The sequence below is a fragment of the Astyanax mexicanus genome, chromosome 8 (assembly GCF_023375975.1).
Source record: "Astyanax mexicanus isolate ESR-SI-001 chromosome 8, AstMex3_surface, whole genome shotgun sequence".
Lineage (NCBI taxonomy): Eukaryota > Metazoa > Chordata > Actinopteri > Characiformes > Acestrorhamphidae > Astyanax > Astyanax mexicanus.
The window spans coordinates 53,626,161-53,641,593 of NC_064415.1; the positions used below are offsets into that span (position 1 = coordinate 53,626,161).

At 36.3% G+C, this 15,433-nt stretch overlaps 1 protein-coding gene across 1 annotated transcript in view; it reads left to right on the top strand.

Annotated features, from left to right (window-relative positions):
• epha4b (eph receptor A4b) overlaps positions 1 to 15,433 on the top strand; it is a 182,566-nt gene that overhangs the window by 86,528 nt on the left and 80,605 nt on the right. Inside the window, exons 4-5 of the mRNA XM_049482474.1 lie at positions 6,381 to 6,536; positions 14,181 to 14,516. Of these exons, the coding sequence (XP_049338431.1) occupies positions 6,381 to 6,536; positions 14,181 to 14,516 (492 nt within the window). The remainder of the gene's footprint in view (positions 1 to 6,380; positions 6,537 to 14,180; positions 14,517 to 15,433) is intronic.

Sequence of the window (15,433 nt, forward strand, 5' to 3'; positions counted from 1 at the left end):
TGGCCCTAAAATAATATCGCAATATTCCATGTTACTTTCACGATAATGATTCTCTTGGCGATCACAGAAAAAAAAATACAGAAAAAAATAAATAAAAAAAATGTCACTATCTAAGCAAGAGGAGCTACTTTGAAGAATCTAAAAATATATAAAATATATTCTGTTTTTTAATTCATTTGCTGATTTGCTTTTTTTTTTTGATAGTTTGGATTACTTTAGTATTAATTTACCACTAAGGACATTCAAATCATGAAAAAAAAAAATTAATAAATAAATAAATAACATTTTAGATTCTTCAAAGTAGCTCCTCTTGCTTAGATAGTGACAGCTTTACACATCTTGGCTGGATTTTTTCACTCTGCTTTAGGATGTAGAGTCACCTGGAATTCAGGCTTTCAGTTAACAGCTGTGCTGAACTTGTCAAGAGTCCATTAATTACTTGAACTAAGCAAGAGAAGCTACTTTGAAGAACCTAAAAATATATAAAATATATTCAGTTTTTTTTTTAATAATTAACTTTTCTTGATAGTTTGCATTACTTTAATATTAATTTACCATTAAGAACATTCAAATCATGAAAAAAAAAAACACTGACGCACAAAGTTACAAATTAGCCTTTGCCCCTTTTAATTTCCAAACAGATGTTTTCTTCCGATATGAGCTAAAGGACTATTCAGTGCTAATAATTAGCACGCTATTGTTGCTAACAGAGATTCTCAGCTACAGTAGCGTACGCCATTTAGCTGCTGTTTTTATTGTATTTTTTTTTCAATATTAGCATTTTCGCATTAGCATTTTCCGTTCCTGTGAAACTTTTTGCTACTTTAGAAGTCTGTCTCCATTTAATTAACTTTTTTTTTTTTTTTTTTGCAAGTGTGTGTGTGTGTCAGTGACCCCCCCAATCCCAGACCTTATTAGTTAATAAATTTCTACTCAAGCAAGCCCCTGCAGTCAGCGTGTAATTGAATTTGAAGATGACATTTTCTCGCAGCATTATACTGTAATAATTGTTTTCGGTGCGCGAGCGTCGAGTGCGAGGCGTGAGAAATAAAGGAAGGAGGTGCCGAGATCGTTACTGGCGTTAGCTTCTGGCCTCAAGCCTTGCGTATATATGTGTGTGTGTGTGTATGTGTGAATCTATGTGTGTGTGTGTGTGTGTGTGTGTGTGTGTGTGTACGTGGATTTACGAGCGCAGGCCTTGATTAAATCCGTGACCTTCACCGCTTCGCACGCACAATCAAGGCGAGGGTAAATTCATCACGCCATTGATCCATCAATTGAATTGCGTTTCTGACACCGCCCATGGCCTGACCTCGGCGGCCGGCCGGGATCGTCCAATTTGCTCGTGGTGCAGATTGCCCGCCGCTCTCGCGCCTTAACGGCCCCGTGAATTTACAGCCCTACCCCTGAGACGCCTCCCCCAACACCCCACCGAGACTTATCCAGCGCCGGATGCTGGCCAGCGCTGGCAGTCGAATAAATTTGCCCTCCTAATTCATTAGCATTCCTTCGTGGCCTTGGATTTGCATACACCACGAGAGTCAAGAGTTTGGGAATTCTTCGATTTTGCAGCACAAATTTTCTGGATTACAATAATTTTACACTAATCTTATACATGATGCTAGTGTTTTCTTTTTTTTTTCACACTTAGTTGTACATTTGCTTGCCATTCCAAACTTTCTACTTATATAAGAAATGTTATCCCTCAATACCCCCCTACCCCTCTAGGTAGGGTTGGACAACATGGCCAACATTCAAATCACAGTATTCAGTAGTGCTGTGCGATATGACGCTAAATATTGTGGGGACTCATTTAATAGAGAAATGGGTACCACTTTAAAATAAGACTACCTTTAAAAAGGGTTTATAAATGGTTTACAATTAGTTTATGAATGGTTACTAATTAGGTTGTAAATGCTTTAAAAAGCATTCATAATCAGTTATAACACATACATAAAAAGGGCAACAATATAGATGGCTGTGGGTTCACTATTTGGCAAAGAACAGGTCATTTTCTAGCGGTTCTTGCAAAATAGCTTGTTTTACACGCTAAACACGCAGACTACAGTCCGATATACTTGCCTCTGACAGGCGAAAGAGCTAGTGCTGCTCTTAGCAGTTAATGCTAATGCTAATGCTGCTGCTCCCAGCCTTAGTGCTGGAGAAACTTCACTGAAAACTCACACTTATAACTCTGTACTTAAGTGTAGTGGCTTTACTGCTACTTAATACCTGACTGGTAGAATTCATACATAAGGTGCACCGGATGGTAACCTGTTGTGTTTGGGCACTTCTGGAGACACAAACTAAACTGTGATTGTAAACTGTGTAGTTTGCTGGCGTTTTGAATGTTCTGCACCAATTTCAGTATCCGTTGTTTCAGGGCTAGTTGAGTCATTTGGAGCTGTTGCTTCGCCGTCCAGTGAAAAACAAGTATCTCTATTTTTGTTGATTTTTAGTTTACCACATAATTTGAACAGACAAACTGTCCCTTACAACATGGCAAAATTTGTTGAACTGTCAAGTTTTGGAGATACTTGTTTTTCATTGGACATCATCGATATAGTCATCAACATTTCGCAGCCATACAGTAGTTGAGTACTGGTAGAAGTATTGAGTTGAAACAAGGCGCAGCTCTTAACTGAAAGCCCAAAGATGTACAAAACTGTCATCTAAGCAAGAGATGCTACTTTGAGGAATCTAAAATATATAACACTTTTGTCCACTTCCATATGCTTTCTTTACAGTTTGGTTGACTTAAATTAATGGAAAAAAAAAATGAATTTAAGGTGTATCCAAACTGTTTGACTGCTACTTTATGTAGTACACTTAGTATCATATTCTGAGGAATATTAGGAGTGCAGGGTCAACTATGCTATGGTGCCCCTGGAGTAAGCAGTAAGGATTAAGGGTCCTCTGTGAAATATCACCACCCAAAAGGATTAGTGCATCTGGTCAAGGACGTTTCTGTGACAGTCCTACCTTGGGAATAATGGCATTCTCTACACGTTTAATCCCTTTGCTGTGATTTGAGGGGTATGTCTGACTTGAACCCAGTGCTACTGAGTAAGAACCACTATGACCCTGACCAGGAAGAAGTGGATAAGAAGAAAGATGGATAAATAACATAATAACCTAGTAAAATTATTTGATAATCAACATTATACAATATTATAAATACAGAGTATTTGAGTGCTAACGAACTGCTGTTTCGATACATCAGCTCACAGACGCAGCCTTGGGCTTGGGATCAACATCACCCTAGGAGTGATGAGGGGAAAGAGAGAGCGCAATCTACTGTACCCACCCAGAGAGAGAGAGCAAGGCCAATTGTGCTGCATAACTGGGACTCAAACCAGCAATTTCCCAATTTAATGGACATCAACATTGTGTCATAATAAAATACAAAAAAAAAAAAAAAAATCACACTTACTGGACAAAAAAGGGAATCTTCTGGTCTTGTAGGCTGCACTGTAAACTCAATGAAGGCAGTCTGAGATTGAGCTTGGTCTGGAAGAAGAAGACATTCCCACCCAATAGGTAGATGAGTAGATGAGTCTGGCTCCTCCTCCTTTCTACTGCATAGACTAGTGGGCCAGTTTGGCTTTATTTCTATAGAATAGAATGAAATGCAAGCAGAGCACTTATGGTTTTTATACATTCAAGCATTTTTATTTTTTATTATTTAAAAAAATAATAACATTTGCATTATTCTTATTCTTGTATTGGGTGCAAGTTACCTTCAAAAGAAATCCAGTAGAAATTTCAGTAGAAGGTCTGAACTTTTGATTGGCTGTATGGAGCAGTTTTATGCTATGCTAGCACTGATAGCACTGATGCTGCTTCTTCTCCTCCTACATCTGGTCAACGTGTTCCCATTTTGCAAAGCGAAAAGGGGGTGGAGGTGGGCGGGGCAAATTTGCTCGTGTGTAGTTGAACAAGGCTCCTCTGAGAGTTGGGGAAATTGGGTCATCTAACGGGGCTTTGGGGCGAAAGAGAAGGGGGAGTGAGAGAAGAGGAAGAGGACAGTAAAAAAAAAAAAAAAAAAAAAAAAAAAAAACTAAACCAAAAACATCGAGAAGTCTATGAAGGTTTGAATACGATCATTTTTTTTTTGTCTTTTTTTAGATGAATATAGAAACACAGCTGATCTTTGTAAACATGCTGAAGGGAAGGTGGGTGTGGATCTGGAAAGGGTGGAACTGGGGAAGGCGAATGGCGGAGCCGGGAACGGTTCGGTCCTTGAGGGATGCTCTGGATCAGGAAGCTATTAGTAACTCTTGTACTGCGAGTCGTTTTTCTCCTTTCGCTTATTTAAGTGCACGTTGCCTGACCCATATTCCTGCTGAAGATGGGATGCTGTAATATCTCTCAACATAAAAAAAAGAGGCGTAAAAAAGAGAGGCGTAGAAAAGAGAGGGCCACAACCGCTAGTTTCCACACATTCTAGTTTTTCAAGTATTTGAGCAAGAGTAATGTGTTTTTTTTTTTGTTTGTTTTTTTTCTTATACAAGCAAACAGCACAGCTCAACAAGCTATTTAGCTAAAATAGCTTTTGCCACATGTTTACTCACACTTACATACACATGAGTACAGCTAGCTGTAACTGTTTTTAACCCTTGTGTGGTGTTCATATTTTTGTTACTCGTTTACTTTGTTACTTGTATTTAATTCAGCAAAATTAAGCAATTTTACATTAAAATGCTTTACACATGCTCGCTTCACCTAAATTGCAAGCGATATAAACAGCTTACATGGTTAATATTTGCCCTTTACCTTTCTTATGTTACATTTCTTTCAAAAAGTGCTACTCTTTTTTTATTAGTTTTTTAATAAAATGTAAAAGAAAATGAAATAAACTCAAGATATGAGTAGAAAATTTGTTTAGTTTCAAATTTACAAATGAAGCAATGTTTATTAGCCCTTGGCCAAACATACTGTATGTAATATAAATGTGTGTGGGGGGGGGGGGGGGGGGTGTACAGTGTGTGTTTTTATCGAAAATGTGTTTTGATATATGTTTTTCACAAAAAATGAGCCAATGCCAATGAGATTGAGTTAGAAAAAATATTTTTTTAGTATCATTTGATGAAAAATGAAAAAGGGTCCCACAGACCCGAACACCACACAAGGGTTAAGAAGCTTTTAAACATCCACACTATTCTGTATGATATTGAAACAAGGATATTAAAATATTAGTTGTTTTATGCCACATTTCTGACTTTTTTGAGGTTTACCTGTAACACGTTTGATACTACCGCCACCATGTTTGCGTTGGCTCTGTTTCAGTCTGGATAACTCTCATTGTTTGCTGCTTTAAAGCTGCTTTGTGCTTTATTATTACCACGAACAAGAGTTTAAACTACAATGTTAAATAAAATGAGAATTCACTTTGGGCTTTTTTAGAACATGATTTTACCAAATTGAAAACCTCTATAATCAAGAGGAAGATGGATGATCACAAGCCATCAAACCACCAAACTGAACTGCTTGAATTTCTGCACCAGGAGTAAAGCAGCATAAAGTTATCCAAAAGCAGTGTGTAAGACTGGTGGAGGAGAACATGAAAAAGCCAAGATGCATAAAAACTGTGATTAAAAACCAGGGTTATTCCACCAAATATTGATTTCTGAACTCTTGAAAACTTGAATATGAATATAAACTTGTTTTATTTGCATTATTTGAGGTCTGAAAGCTCTGCGTCTTTTTTTTTTGTTGTTGTTATTTCAGCCATTTCTCATTTTCTGCAAATAATTTTTTTAAGTAACAATACTACTATTTGGAATTTGGTGTAGAATAAAACAACAATGTTCATTTTACTCAAACATAAACCTATAAATAGCAAAATCAGAGAAACTAATTCAGAAACTGAAGTGCTCTCTTCATTTTTTCCAGAGCTGTATGTCAGGACACATTTTTGCCATGTTTAACTTGTTGAAATTAAGTTTGACAGCCCTTCTCTTAAATAAGCTGAATTATTTATTTGTATTGTTTTTATGTATTTTTATTTTGCATCGACTTACACTAGAAAATTGTCATTCTGGAGTTCTTGTCCAACACACAGACAATGTTTTAATAGTCTTAGAGATTTAGTTGTTTTTTTGATTTATACTGTTTTTTATATAAAAAATGCTAAACATTAATCAATATGTGGCTTCCATGTTGTATAGTGATTCTATTTGATTTCTTCCAGTGAAACTCTTACATTATTACTACAACTATATTATTATAAATATAAAGAATTATTATTTGTGTTTATTGTAGGATTTCCACTGATACCAGTCAATATTTGGAAAAACCCAAGTATTGTCCAGTTAATGGGTGGAAGTAATTTGAATACAGATGCAAGTCCATATGTTTCTCTCTACTCTATTTTGCAGCTTGCAGACCAGGAACCTACAAGGCTTCATCGATGGACGGATACTGCAGTAAGTGTCCTCTACACAGCTACTCTCACCAGGAGAAAGCCTCCGAGTGCTCCTGTGAGAAGGGCTACTACAGAGCCGACCTGGACCCCCGTTCCATGGCCTGCACCCGTGAGTATATCCATAATATTAATACATGTACTGTGAAAGAGGACCAGTGAAGACATGGATTCTCCTTCTTGAGGTTAAAGAATAGAGTTAATTTATAGAAGTTGATTTTAGGGTCATTTGGGCCATCAAGATACGACTTTTTTACTATCTTTAGCAAAAGTAGCAAAAGTAGCAAAATTCACACTGCTAGAAACAGATTTTCAGAGCTATTGTAGCAATCTATAGCATATCGGTCAATTGCTGATTGCGCAGCTAGATTTAGGGTGTGTCTTTGTGGTTTTGGTATCATGAGAGCGCAGAAAATACGCCTTGCCAAGCTCGAAATGCACAAAAGGCATGAACTAATTCTCTTAATTAATTATGGATGTGTTCAATTTTGGGAGTAACACGAAATAAACCAATCAGTGTGTCACTTAGCATTCCCTTTAAGAGCTGAGTGAGCTCTGACTTTGGCGCATTGGTATCTTAACAACGCAGCATTTTTGTGAGTCTCAGCAGAGACAGATACTGATCTGGTCGTTCACGCTGTGAATAATACCAGCAGCTCATTTAAGGGAACAGCAATGTTATTTTATTCTTTGTTCTGTTTATTGTTGAGTTAAAAGTTGGGTTTGTGCTCTGCAGCGCATCCGTGTGTGTGTGTGTTTTTTTAAGGTTATAAGCATGCACTTGATTCGAGTTACTGGTTATGCAATATAAAAATATTTTTTGACTTTTTTTTGTTTATAGTGAATGTATAAAACTCTTATATGTACAATAAACTTATATCTACGCTTAACAATACTTTTAACAATAGTTTTGTCACATTGCCAAGAATATTGCTATTGCAAAAATACCCTGAATTATTGTGATATTATTTTAGGACCATATTGCCCAGCCCTAATTGGCCTTAATTCTTTTTCTTCACCTGCTGCAGTTACATACACTCTATGTATGTTGTATTTTTGTATAGAGTCAACATTCTTATTGTATCCACCATTGCACCATTGGATACAATATTGATAAAGTTTGTTTATATGCAAACAAACAATTTACAGACATACAATGGTTGATCTTGAGGTCAGCACCAACTATTGAGGTAGAGGTCATGTCCATTTATTGTAAGATAAGTCGATGATGTAATTATCATGACTTACCTAGTACATCCAGTAAGTAGGAGATGCTGGACATTGGATGGATGGATGGGTTAGAAGATTGACAGATGGACAAAGGTATAGATGGGAACAGAACTAAATATATATATATATATGTATAGAGAAAAACTGATAAAACTCTTCCACCATTTGTGCATTACGAAGACTTACAGGTACAGGTAACATGAGGGCAGGTATTGGACAGGCTGAAGGATGAATGTATGGATGGATAGAGCTGGGGGTCTCTGATTTATGGTAGAGGGTATTTACTTAGTGACTATAGTGTATTTCCACTTACATCATTGCCTCATAATGTCGGTCAGCCTCAGCCGTACATTCATCTGTACATTTACGAGGGTGGTGAGGTCATTCTATTGACATCAGACAAGTGAATATGTTGTGTGTGAGTGTGTAAGTGAGTGTGTGTGTGTGTGTGTGTGTGTGTGTGTGTGTGTGTGTTTGTTAACCCATAAATATCCAACACAGATTAAAAAGGCTCCCATGGTTTCTTGTTGGATAGCTTATTGATCATAATTATGTTATTATCATTCATTTTCAAGCTAAATCTACATGCATTGTAATCTACCACATAAGTGGGGCTAGATAGAGCAGTCAGTACAAAAAACATATAATGAACATATATTGTATGTTAATTGAGTCAGAGGAGCATTATTACCTAGATTTTTTAAAAAATTCAATGTTCTTCTTGTATCTGCTTGGGTTTCTTCCTACAGTCCAAAAACATGGAGATCAGCCAAAACGGTACCACTTTAAAATAAGACTACCTTTATAAAGGGTTTATAAATGGTTTACAATTAGTTTATTAATAGTTACTAAATAGGTTGTGAATGCCTTAAAAATCATTAATAATTAGTTATAACACATACGTAGAAAGGGCAACAATATAGACGGCTGTGGGTTCACTATTTGGCAAACAACAGGTCATTGTTGCCCTTTCTACGTATGTGTTATAACTGATTATTAATGATTTTTAAGGCATTTACAACCTAATTAGTAACCATTAATAAACTAATTGTAAACCATTTATAAACCCTTTATAAAGGTAGTCTTATTTTAAAGTGGTACCGCCAAAACTGTACACTATAAACTGTCCTTAGTTCCCAATACAGTCCTCTAGGTGACTTCTCGAGGTTGTTTCCGGTTGGGAGTGTGCTGTATGTGATTGGCTGCTGCTTCTTATTGATATAGGGTTGGATGAGTGTTGGGTGTAAAACATGATTTGTAAATCCCACCACACACACACACACACACACACACACACACACACACACACATTCAGACATGCATATGCATGCTCATAAAACAGCCCTCAGCGAGTCACCACTGGCCCCAGGTCTCTAATGCAGTACAGCAGTGAATTAGGCCGGAGGAAAAGATACGAGTGTTTGTTTATACGTGAATATCATGTAGCAGGAAGCTGTGATAATGTGCTAATTAAAGCTCTGCTCTTTCCAAACAGGAATAACACACATCAGGACTGCTGCCAAATGCAGAACATTGCCCAACACGCACACACACACACACACTCATACATTTAGGCTTTAAGGTACCACTTTAAAAAAAGACTACCTTTATAAAGGGTTTACAATTAGTTTATTAATGGTTACTAATTAGGTTGTAAATGCTTTAAAACTGATTAATAATTAGTTCTAACACATAATTAGAAAGGGCAACAATATAGACGGCTGTGGGTTCACTATTTGGCAAACAACAGGTCATTGTTGCCCTTTCTACGTATGTGTTACAACTGATTATTAATGATTTTTAAGGCATTTACAACCTAATTAGTAACCATTAATAAACTAATTGTAAACCATTTATAAACCCTTTATAAAGGTAGTCTTATTTTAAAGTGGTACCGGCTTTAATAGGTCATGCTCTTTCTCAACTCATACACATACGCTGGTTGAACACATTGCCAGGATTTAAACTATTCAATATACAGCTCTGAATCATTTTCTCTGATTTTGCTATTTACAGGTTTATGTTTGAGTAAAATGAACATGGTTGTTTTATTCTTTAAACTACAGACAACATTTCTCCCAAATTCCAAATAAAAATGAGAAATGGCTGAAATAACAAAAAAATATGCAGAGCTTTCAGACCTCAAATAATGCAAAGAAAACATAAAAAGTTCATATTCATAAAGTTTTAATAGTTCAGAAATCAATATTTGGTGAAATAACGCTGGTTTTTAATCACAGTATTAATGCATCTCCTCCACCAGTCTTACACACTGCTTTTAGATGAATTTTGGATAAAATTCAAGCAGTTTAGTTTGGTTTGATGGCTTGTGATCATCCATCTTCCTCTTGATTATATTCCAGAGTTTTCCAATTTTGGTAAAATCAAGGAAAAACATCATTATTAGGTGGTCTCTCTCTCTTTTTTTTTTTTTTTTTTTTCCAGAGTTGTGTATTTGTAATGCATTATTGTCCAGCTCTAGGTGGTAAAAAAATAAATACACTTCCTGGCCAAAAAAAAGTTGCCACCAAAAAAAAAAGGTCACACTAAGCCTGTCACATTAATAACACTATTGATTTATCGTATAATAAATGAACTTGACCTCAATAATATATTATTATCGTGATATCGCCTATTGCGTTTATTTTTTACGTCTGTTCTCATATATGTATAACAGTGAACGATATTTTAGCCAATTCTGCTTCAAAAACTGAACAATTCTTTACACACAGTGTGAATTACAGAATTATTATTAATTTCATTTGTATTGTTTTCAAAAGTGTATGATTTTTTTTATGCTAATCTGTTATCATTATGTTAGTGTCATTTAATGGTTTTAAAATGACGCAAATATCGCGCATCGCGATAATTTCTGGAACGATATATCGTCCACAAAAAATCATATCGTGACAGGCCTAGGTCACACACAGCTTTATTATATAAGACAAGATTTATTTGATAAAATACTGTATATTGTGATATAAATGTCGTCCGTATCGTCCAGCCACAATGCCCTAATGTTATTTACATTGAAGAAAATCTATTTTTTACTAACTAACCCCACTAACCTTAACCTCTGTAACCAAAACCAAGATACACAATTGTCCACAAACCACACACATTCTCACACACACACACACACACACACTCACGCACTCATAAGTTTAAGGGTGTGTGTTAGCGCTGGGCTGTCTGTATGACCTGTAGGTCTCAGAGGAGCACTCTCCATTCTTCTAGTGTGAGGATCTGATGAAATGTCATCACCACAGCCTGTTAAAACCCATCCACCCCTCCCCCAGACCACTATTCTCTCCTCCATCTATTCCCTCCTTCATCTGTTCTCTCGTTCCTTCTCTCCTTTCATCTGTTCTCTTAACCCGTACAGTGGAGAGCTGTGATTGAGCTGGTTTGATTAGGTCACAGGATCACACTGAGCTGGAGTTTATATTCTGAATACATTTTATATTTTATTTAAGATACTGTAGCTTCATTGGTAGGACAGTGTACAGGGTCAGTACTGCTAAAGCACATTTATACCTGGAGCTGAATAAAATAGAGAGACGAATAAAAGCTCACATCTCTATTTATATTTGGTACATTTAGAACAAGTCAATTAAATTTTAGGGATATCATTTTGCCCATTTAGGAAGCATAAGCTATTGTGAATCGGGTTCGGCATTTAAACTTTAGTGCTCTAGCTTTACAAGTAGTACACCAACCAATCAGATTATAGCAGTAAAATAATTGTAAAAAGTGTATTTTTAGGAAAATAAAATAATAGTTCTACTTTCTACAATTACAGGAATACTCAAAATAGTATTTAGTAGCTAGACAATTTTTCTTTGTTAAACTTTTTTTAACTTTTAGCTCCATTTACCTCAATCATAGAGGACTCATTTGCAAACTCCATTTAGCATTTAACAAATGAAGTAATTAAGTAATTTACTGATATAACGGGAAAAACACAAAGTGGACAGACTCTCCATAAACAGTTCTGGCCATGCAGAAGATTTGTACATGTGGCTATATGTAGCAACTGCTCCTGACTCCCAGTCGCCGACTGAGTCAGATATTTAGCATGCCAATATTTGCTGGGCGACTCTGGCATAGTGTAAACTTCTATAAGTAGTTTACACTAAAGTACTGATTAAGCATCAAATGAGCCCCGATTTGCTTCAGAGCAGATTTTTTGTCACCGATCAACGACTAAAAAAGGGGACTAAAATCGCGTAGTGTGAACCTAGGACTTTTGTCAAAATCTGACGATATTTAAGTTAATTTATTTTTATGCAGAAACATAGAGAATTCTGAAGGGTTCCCAAACTTTCAAGCACCACTGTACTGAACTTTCAATACTTTCGGGAGTACGTTAATATAAGCCTTCCCTGGACAGTGGAAACAGTTACTCCAACAAAAGCAGGACCAACACTTTTGGACAAGCTGAACAGGCACATGGATGTCCTCTTGAAATTGTGGATGTCGGGACTTCGAGTGCTCCAGTGGGCTAAAGCTCTGCCACTATGATCAGGAGATCTGATCTGGTTTGAATCCTGTTCATGTAGCTTGCCACCAGCTACTGGAGCCTAGAGAGAGCACAATTGGCCTTGCTCTCTCTGGTTGTGTACAGTAGATGGTGCTCTTTCCTCGCATCACTCCAAAAGGTGATGCGGATCAGCACAAGTCTGCGTCTGTGAGCTGTTGTATCAGAACCGAGTCGCTGCGCTTTTTTCGCTGGATGTTGTAGAGGGAAAGAACAGACTTTTAATATAAATCAAGAACAGTAATTGGTCATCCACAACTACACTAAAGCTGTGTAATTCTGCAGATGGAAAAAAGAGAGTAAATGAACCAGATGTAAACGTAGCATCCTTTGCTCTCTCTTATGATTGTAGAAGATTTTATGGTAGCTGACAGTTCAGCTTCAGAGCTCTAATACAGGCAGCAAACTGCTGAAACAGCAAGAGAGAGGACAAACACAACAACAGTGCGCCGAAACTTATACCCCCCGCCAAGACACGCCTCCCTCCCTCCACCCTGCCTTTCTTCCTTTATCTCTGAGAGAGAGAGAAAGAGACGTTCAGGCAGGGAGGATTCACCTCTTAATTACAGTAAACCCTCTCTTTCACCTTCTTTCTGTTTTTCTTTCTTTCTTTCTTTCTTTCCTTCTTTCTTTCTTTCTTTCTGTTTCTCATTCTTTCTTTCCTTCCTCTCACCGTCTCTAAATTCAACACACTTCACTTCCTTAATGACCCTTATTGTTGCCAATAAATAAAACAACGAGAAAAAAAAGTCTTATTAGATCTTTACTTCAACATACTGTATAATGTCACCAATAAAATCCAGTATGAATCTGTGTTTGTGTGTGTGTGTGTGTGTGTGTGTGTGTGTGTGTGTGTGTTTGTCGTTTTTACATTCTGACAGTAGTTCAGTAATTTATCACTTTGTTGCATATTTTTGTATTTTTTATTGTCTGATCGCAACACATTGTGCAGTGATATTAATCCAGTATGAATTTGCAGTGTGTGCAGTTTTTACAGTCTGACAGTATAAACAGTGGAGTGATTTTAATCCAATATAAATATCCTTTTTTTTCTGACAGTAACGGAGTGGTTTTAATCCATCCAGTATGAATCTCCAGTGTGTGGAGTTTTTTTTTTTTTTTTTTTTTTTCCAGTAAGAACCGTGGAGTGATTTCAATCCAGTATTTCTCTAGATTTTTTTCTGTTTTAGCAGTCTGACAGTAATAACAATGAAGTGATTTTAATCCAGTATGAATCTCCAATTTTTTTTTCTGACAGTAAGAATTGCAGCGTAGTTTTAATCCATCCAGTATGAATCTCCAGTGTGTGGATTGTTTATATATATATATATATATATATATATATATATATATATATATATATAAGCAGTAATAACAGTGGAGTGATTTCAATCCAGTATGTAGCTCTAGATTTTTTTTTTTCTGTTTTAACAGTCTGGCAGTAAAAACAGTGACGTGATTTTAATCCAGTATGAATCTCCAGATTATTTTTTTTTTTTCCTGACACTAACAATTGTGGAGTAGTTTTAATCCATCCAGTATGTATCTCCAGTGTGTTTTTACAGTCTGGAAGTAATAACAGTGGAGTGATTTTAATCCAGTATGAATCTCCAAATGTTGTTCTGTTTTTACAGTCTGACAGAAAAAAAAAAAAACTGTGGAGGAATTTTAATCCAGTATGAATCTCCAGTGTGTGCTTGTTTACAATCTGACAGTAATAAATTTGGAATGATATTAATCCATCCAGTATGAATCTCCAGTGTGTGCAGTGTTTTTTACAGTGTGACAGCAATAACTGTGGAGTGATTTTTAATCCAGTATGAATCTGATTTGTGTGCAGTTTTTCAGTCTTGCAGTTGTAAATTGGAGTAATTTTAATCCAGTATGAATCTGTAGTGTGTTTGTAGTAGTATTTTTAGTGTTATAAAGCTTTAATAATACTGTAGTGTAACCTGCAGTGCTTTATTGTCGTATTGTCATTCTCAGGACCCCCCTCTGCTCCTGAAAACCCCATCTCCACCCTCAATGACACCTCCGTCACGCTGGAGTGGAGTCCTCCGAGAGACAGTGGTGGACGAGGTGATGTCACCTACAACATCCACTGTAGGAAGTGCCCCGGGGACGGCAGGAAGTGCAGCCCCTGCGGCAGCGGCGTCCACTTCATACCCCGACAGTTCGGACTCTCCATGGCCAAAGTGCTGATCTCAGACCTGCTGTCCAACACCAACTACACCTTCAGCATCGAGGCGGTTAACGGGGTATCTGACCTGAGTCCAACCCTGAAACAACAAGTGACCGTCAACATCACCACCGGACAGACAGGTAGGAACCAATGATCCAGAGAGTTATTGAGACGATTCTCTGTAAAAATGTGCAGTTTTATACAGTCTGACTTTTATACAGTAATAATTGCGGAGTGATTTTAATCCACTATGAATTTAAATTGCATTGTTTAGTGCATATGTACTTTAATATAGTTTGACTGTTATAATTTTGGAGTAAATTTAATCCAGTATGAATTTAAATTGAATTAAGTTGTTTAGTGCATGTAACGTTTTATACAGTTTAACAACAATAATTGTGGTGTGATTTTAATCCAGTGTGAATTTAATTGGCATTAAGTTGTTTAGTGCATGTGTCTTTTTATACAGTTTGAGAGTTATAATACTGAGTCATTTCAATCCAGTATGAATTAAAATTGTGTCTTTTTTTTTTACAGTCTGAAAGTAATAACTGTGATTTTTTTTTTAATCCAGTATGAACATAAATAGTTTGAAGTTGTCAAATGTAGGTGAAGTTTTTTACAGTGTGTAATCCAGTATGAATTTAAAGTTGTTTTTAGTGCATATGTAGTTTTTACAGTGTTCTAGTAATAATGGTAGAGTCATTTTAATCCAGTATGAATTTAAATTGTGTGTAGTTTTCAGTATATATGTAGTTTTGTACTGTGTTCCAGTAATAATTGTTGAGCCATTTTACTCCAGTATGAATTTTAAATTTTAAATTGTGTGATATTCTAGTACATGGTACATGCACAGTTTTATACAGTTTGACACTGATAACTGTGGAGTAATGTTAATCCAGTATGAATTTCCAGTGTGTGCAGTTTTTACAGTCTGAAATCAATGACTGAGGAGAAAATTTAATCCAGTATGAAATGACATTGCTTTAAGTTGTTCAGTGTATGTGTAGTTTTATATAGTGTGCCAGTAATAATTGTTGAGTCATTTTTATCCAGT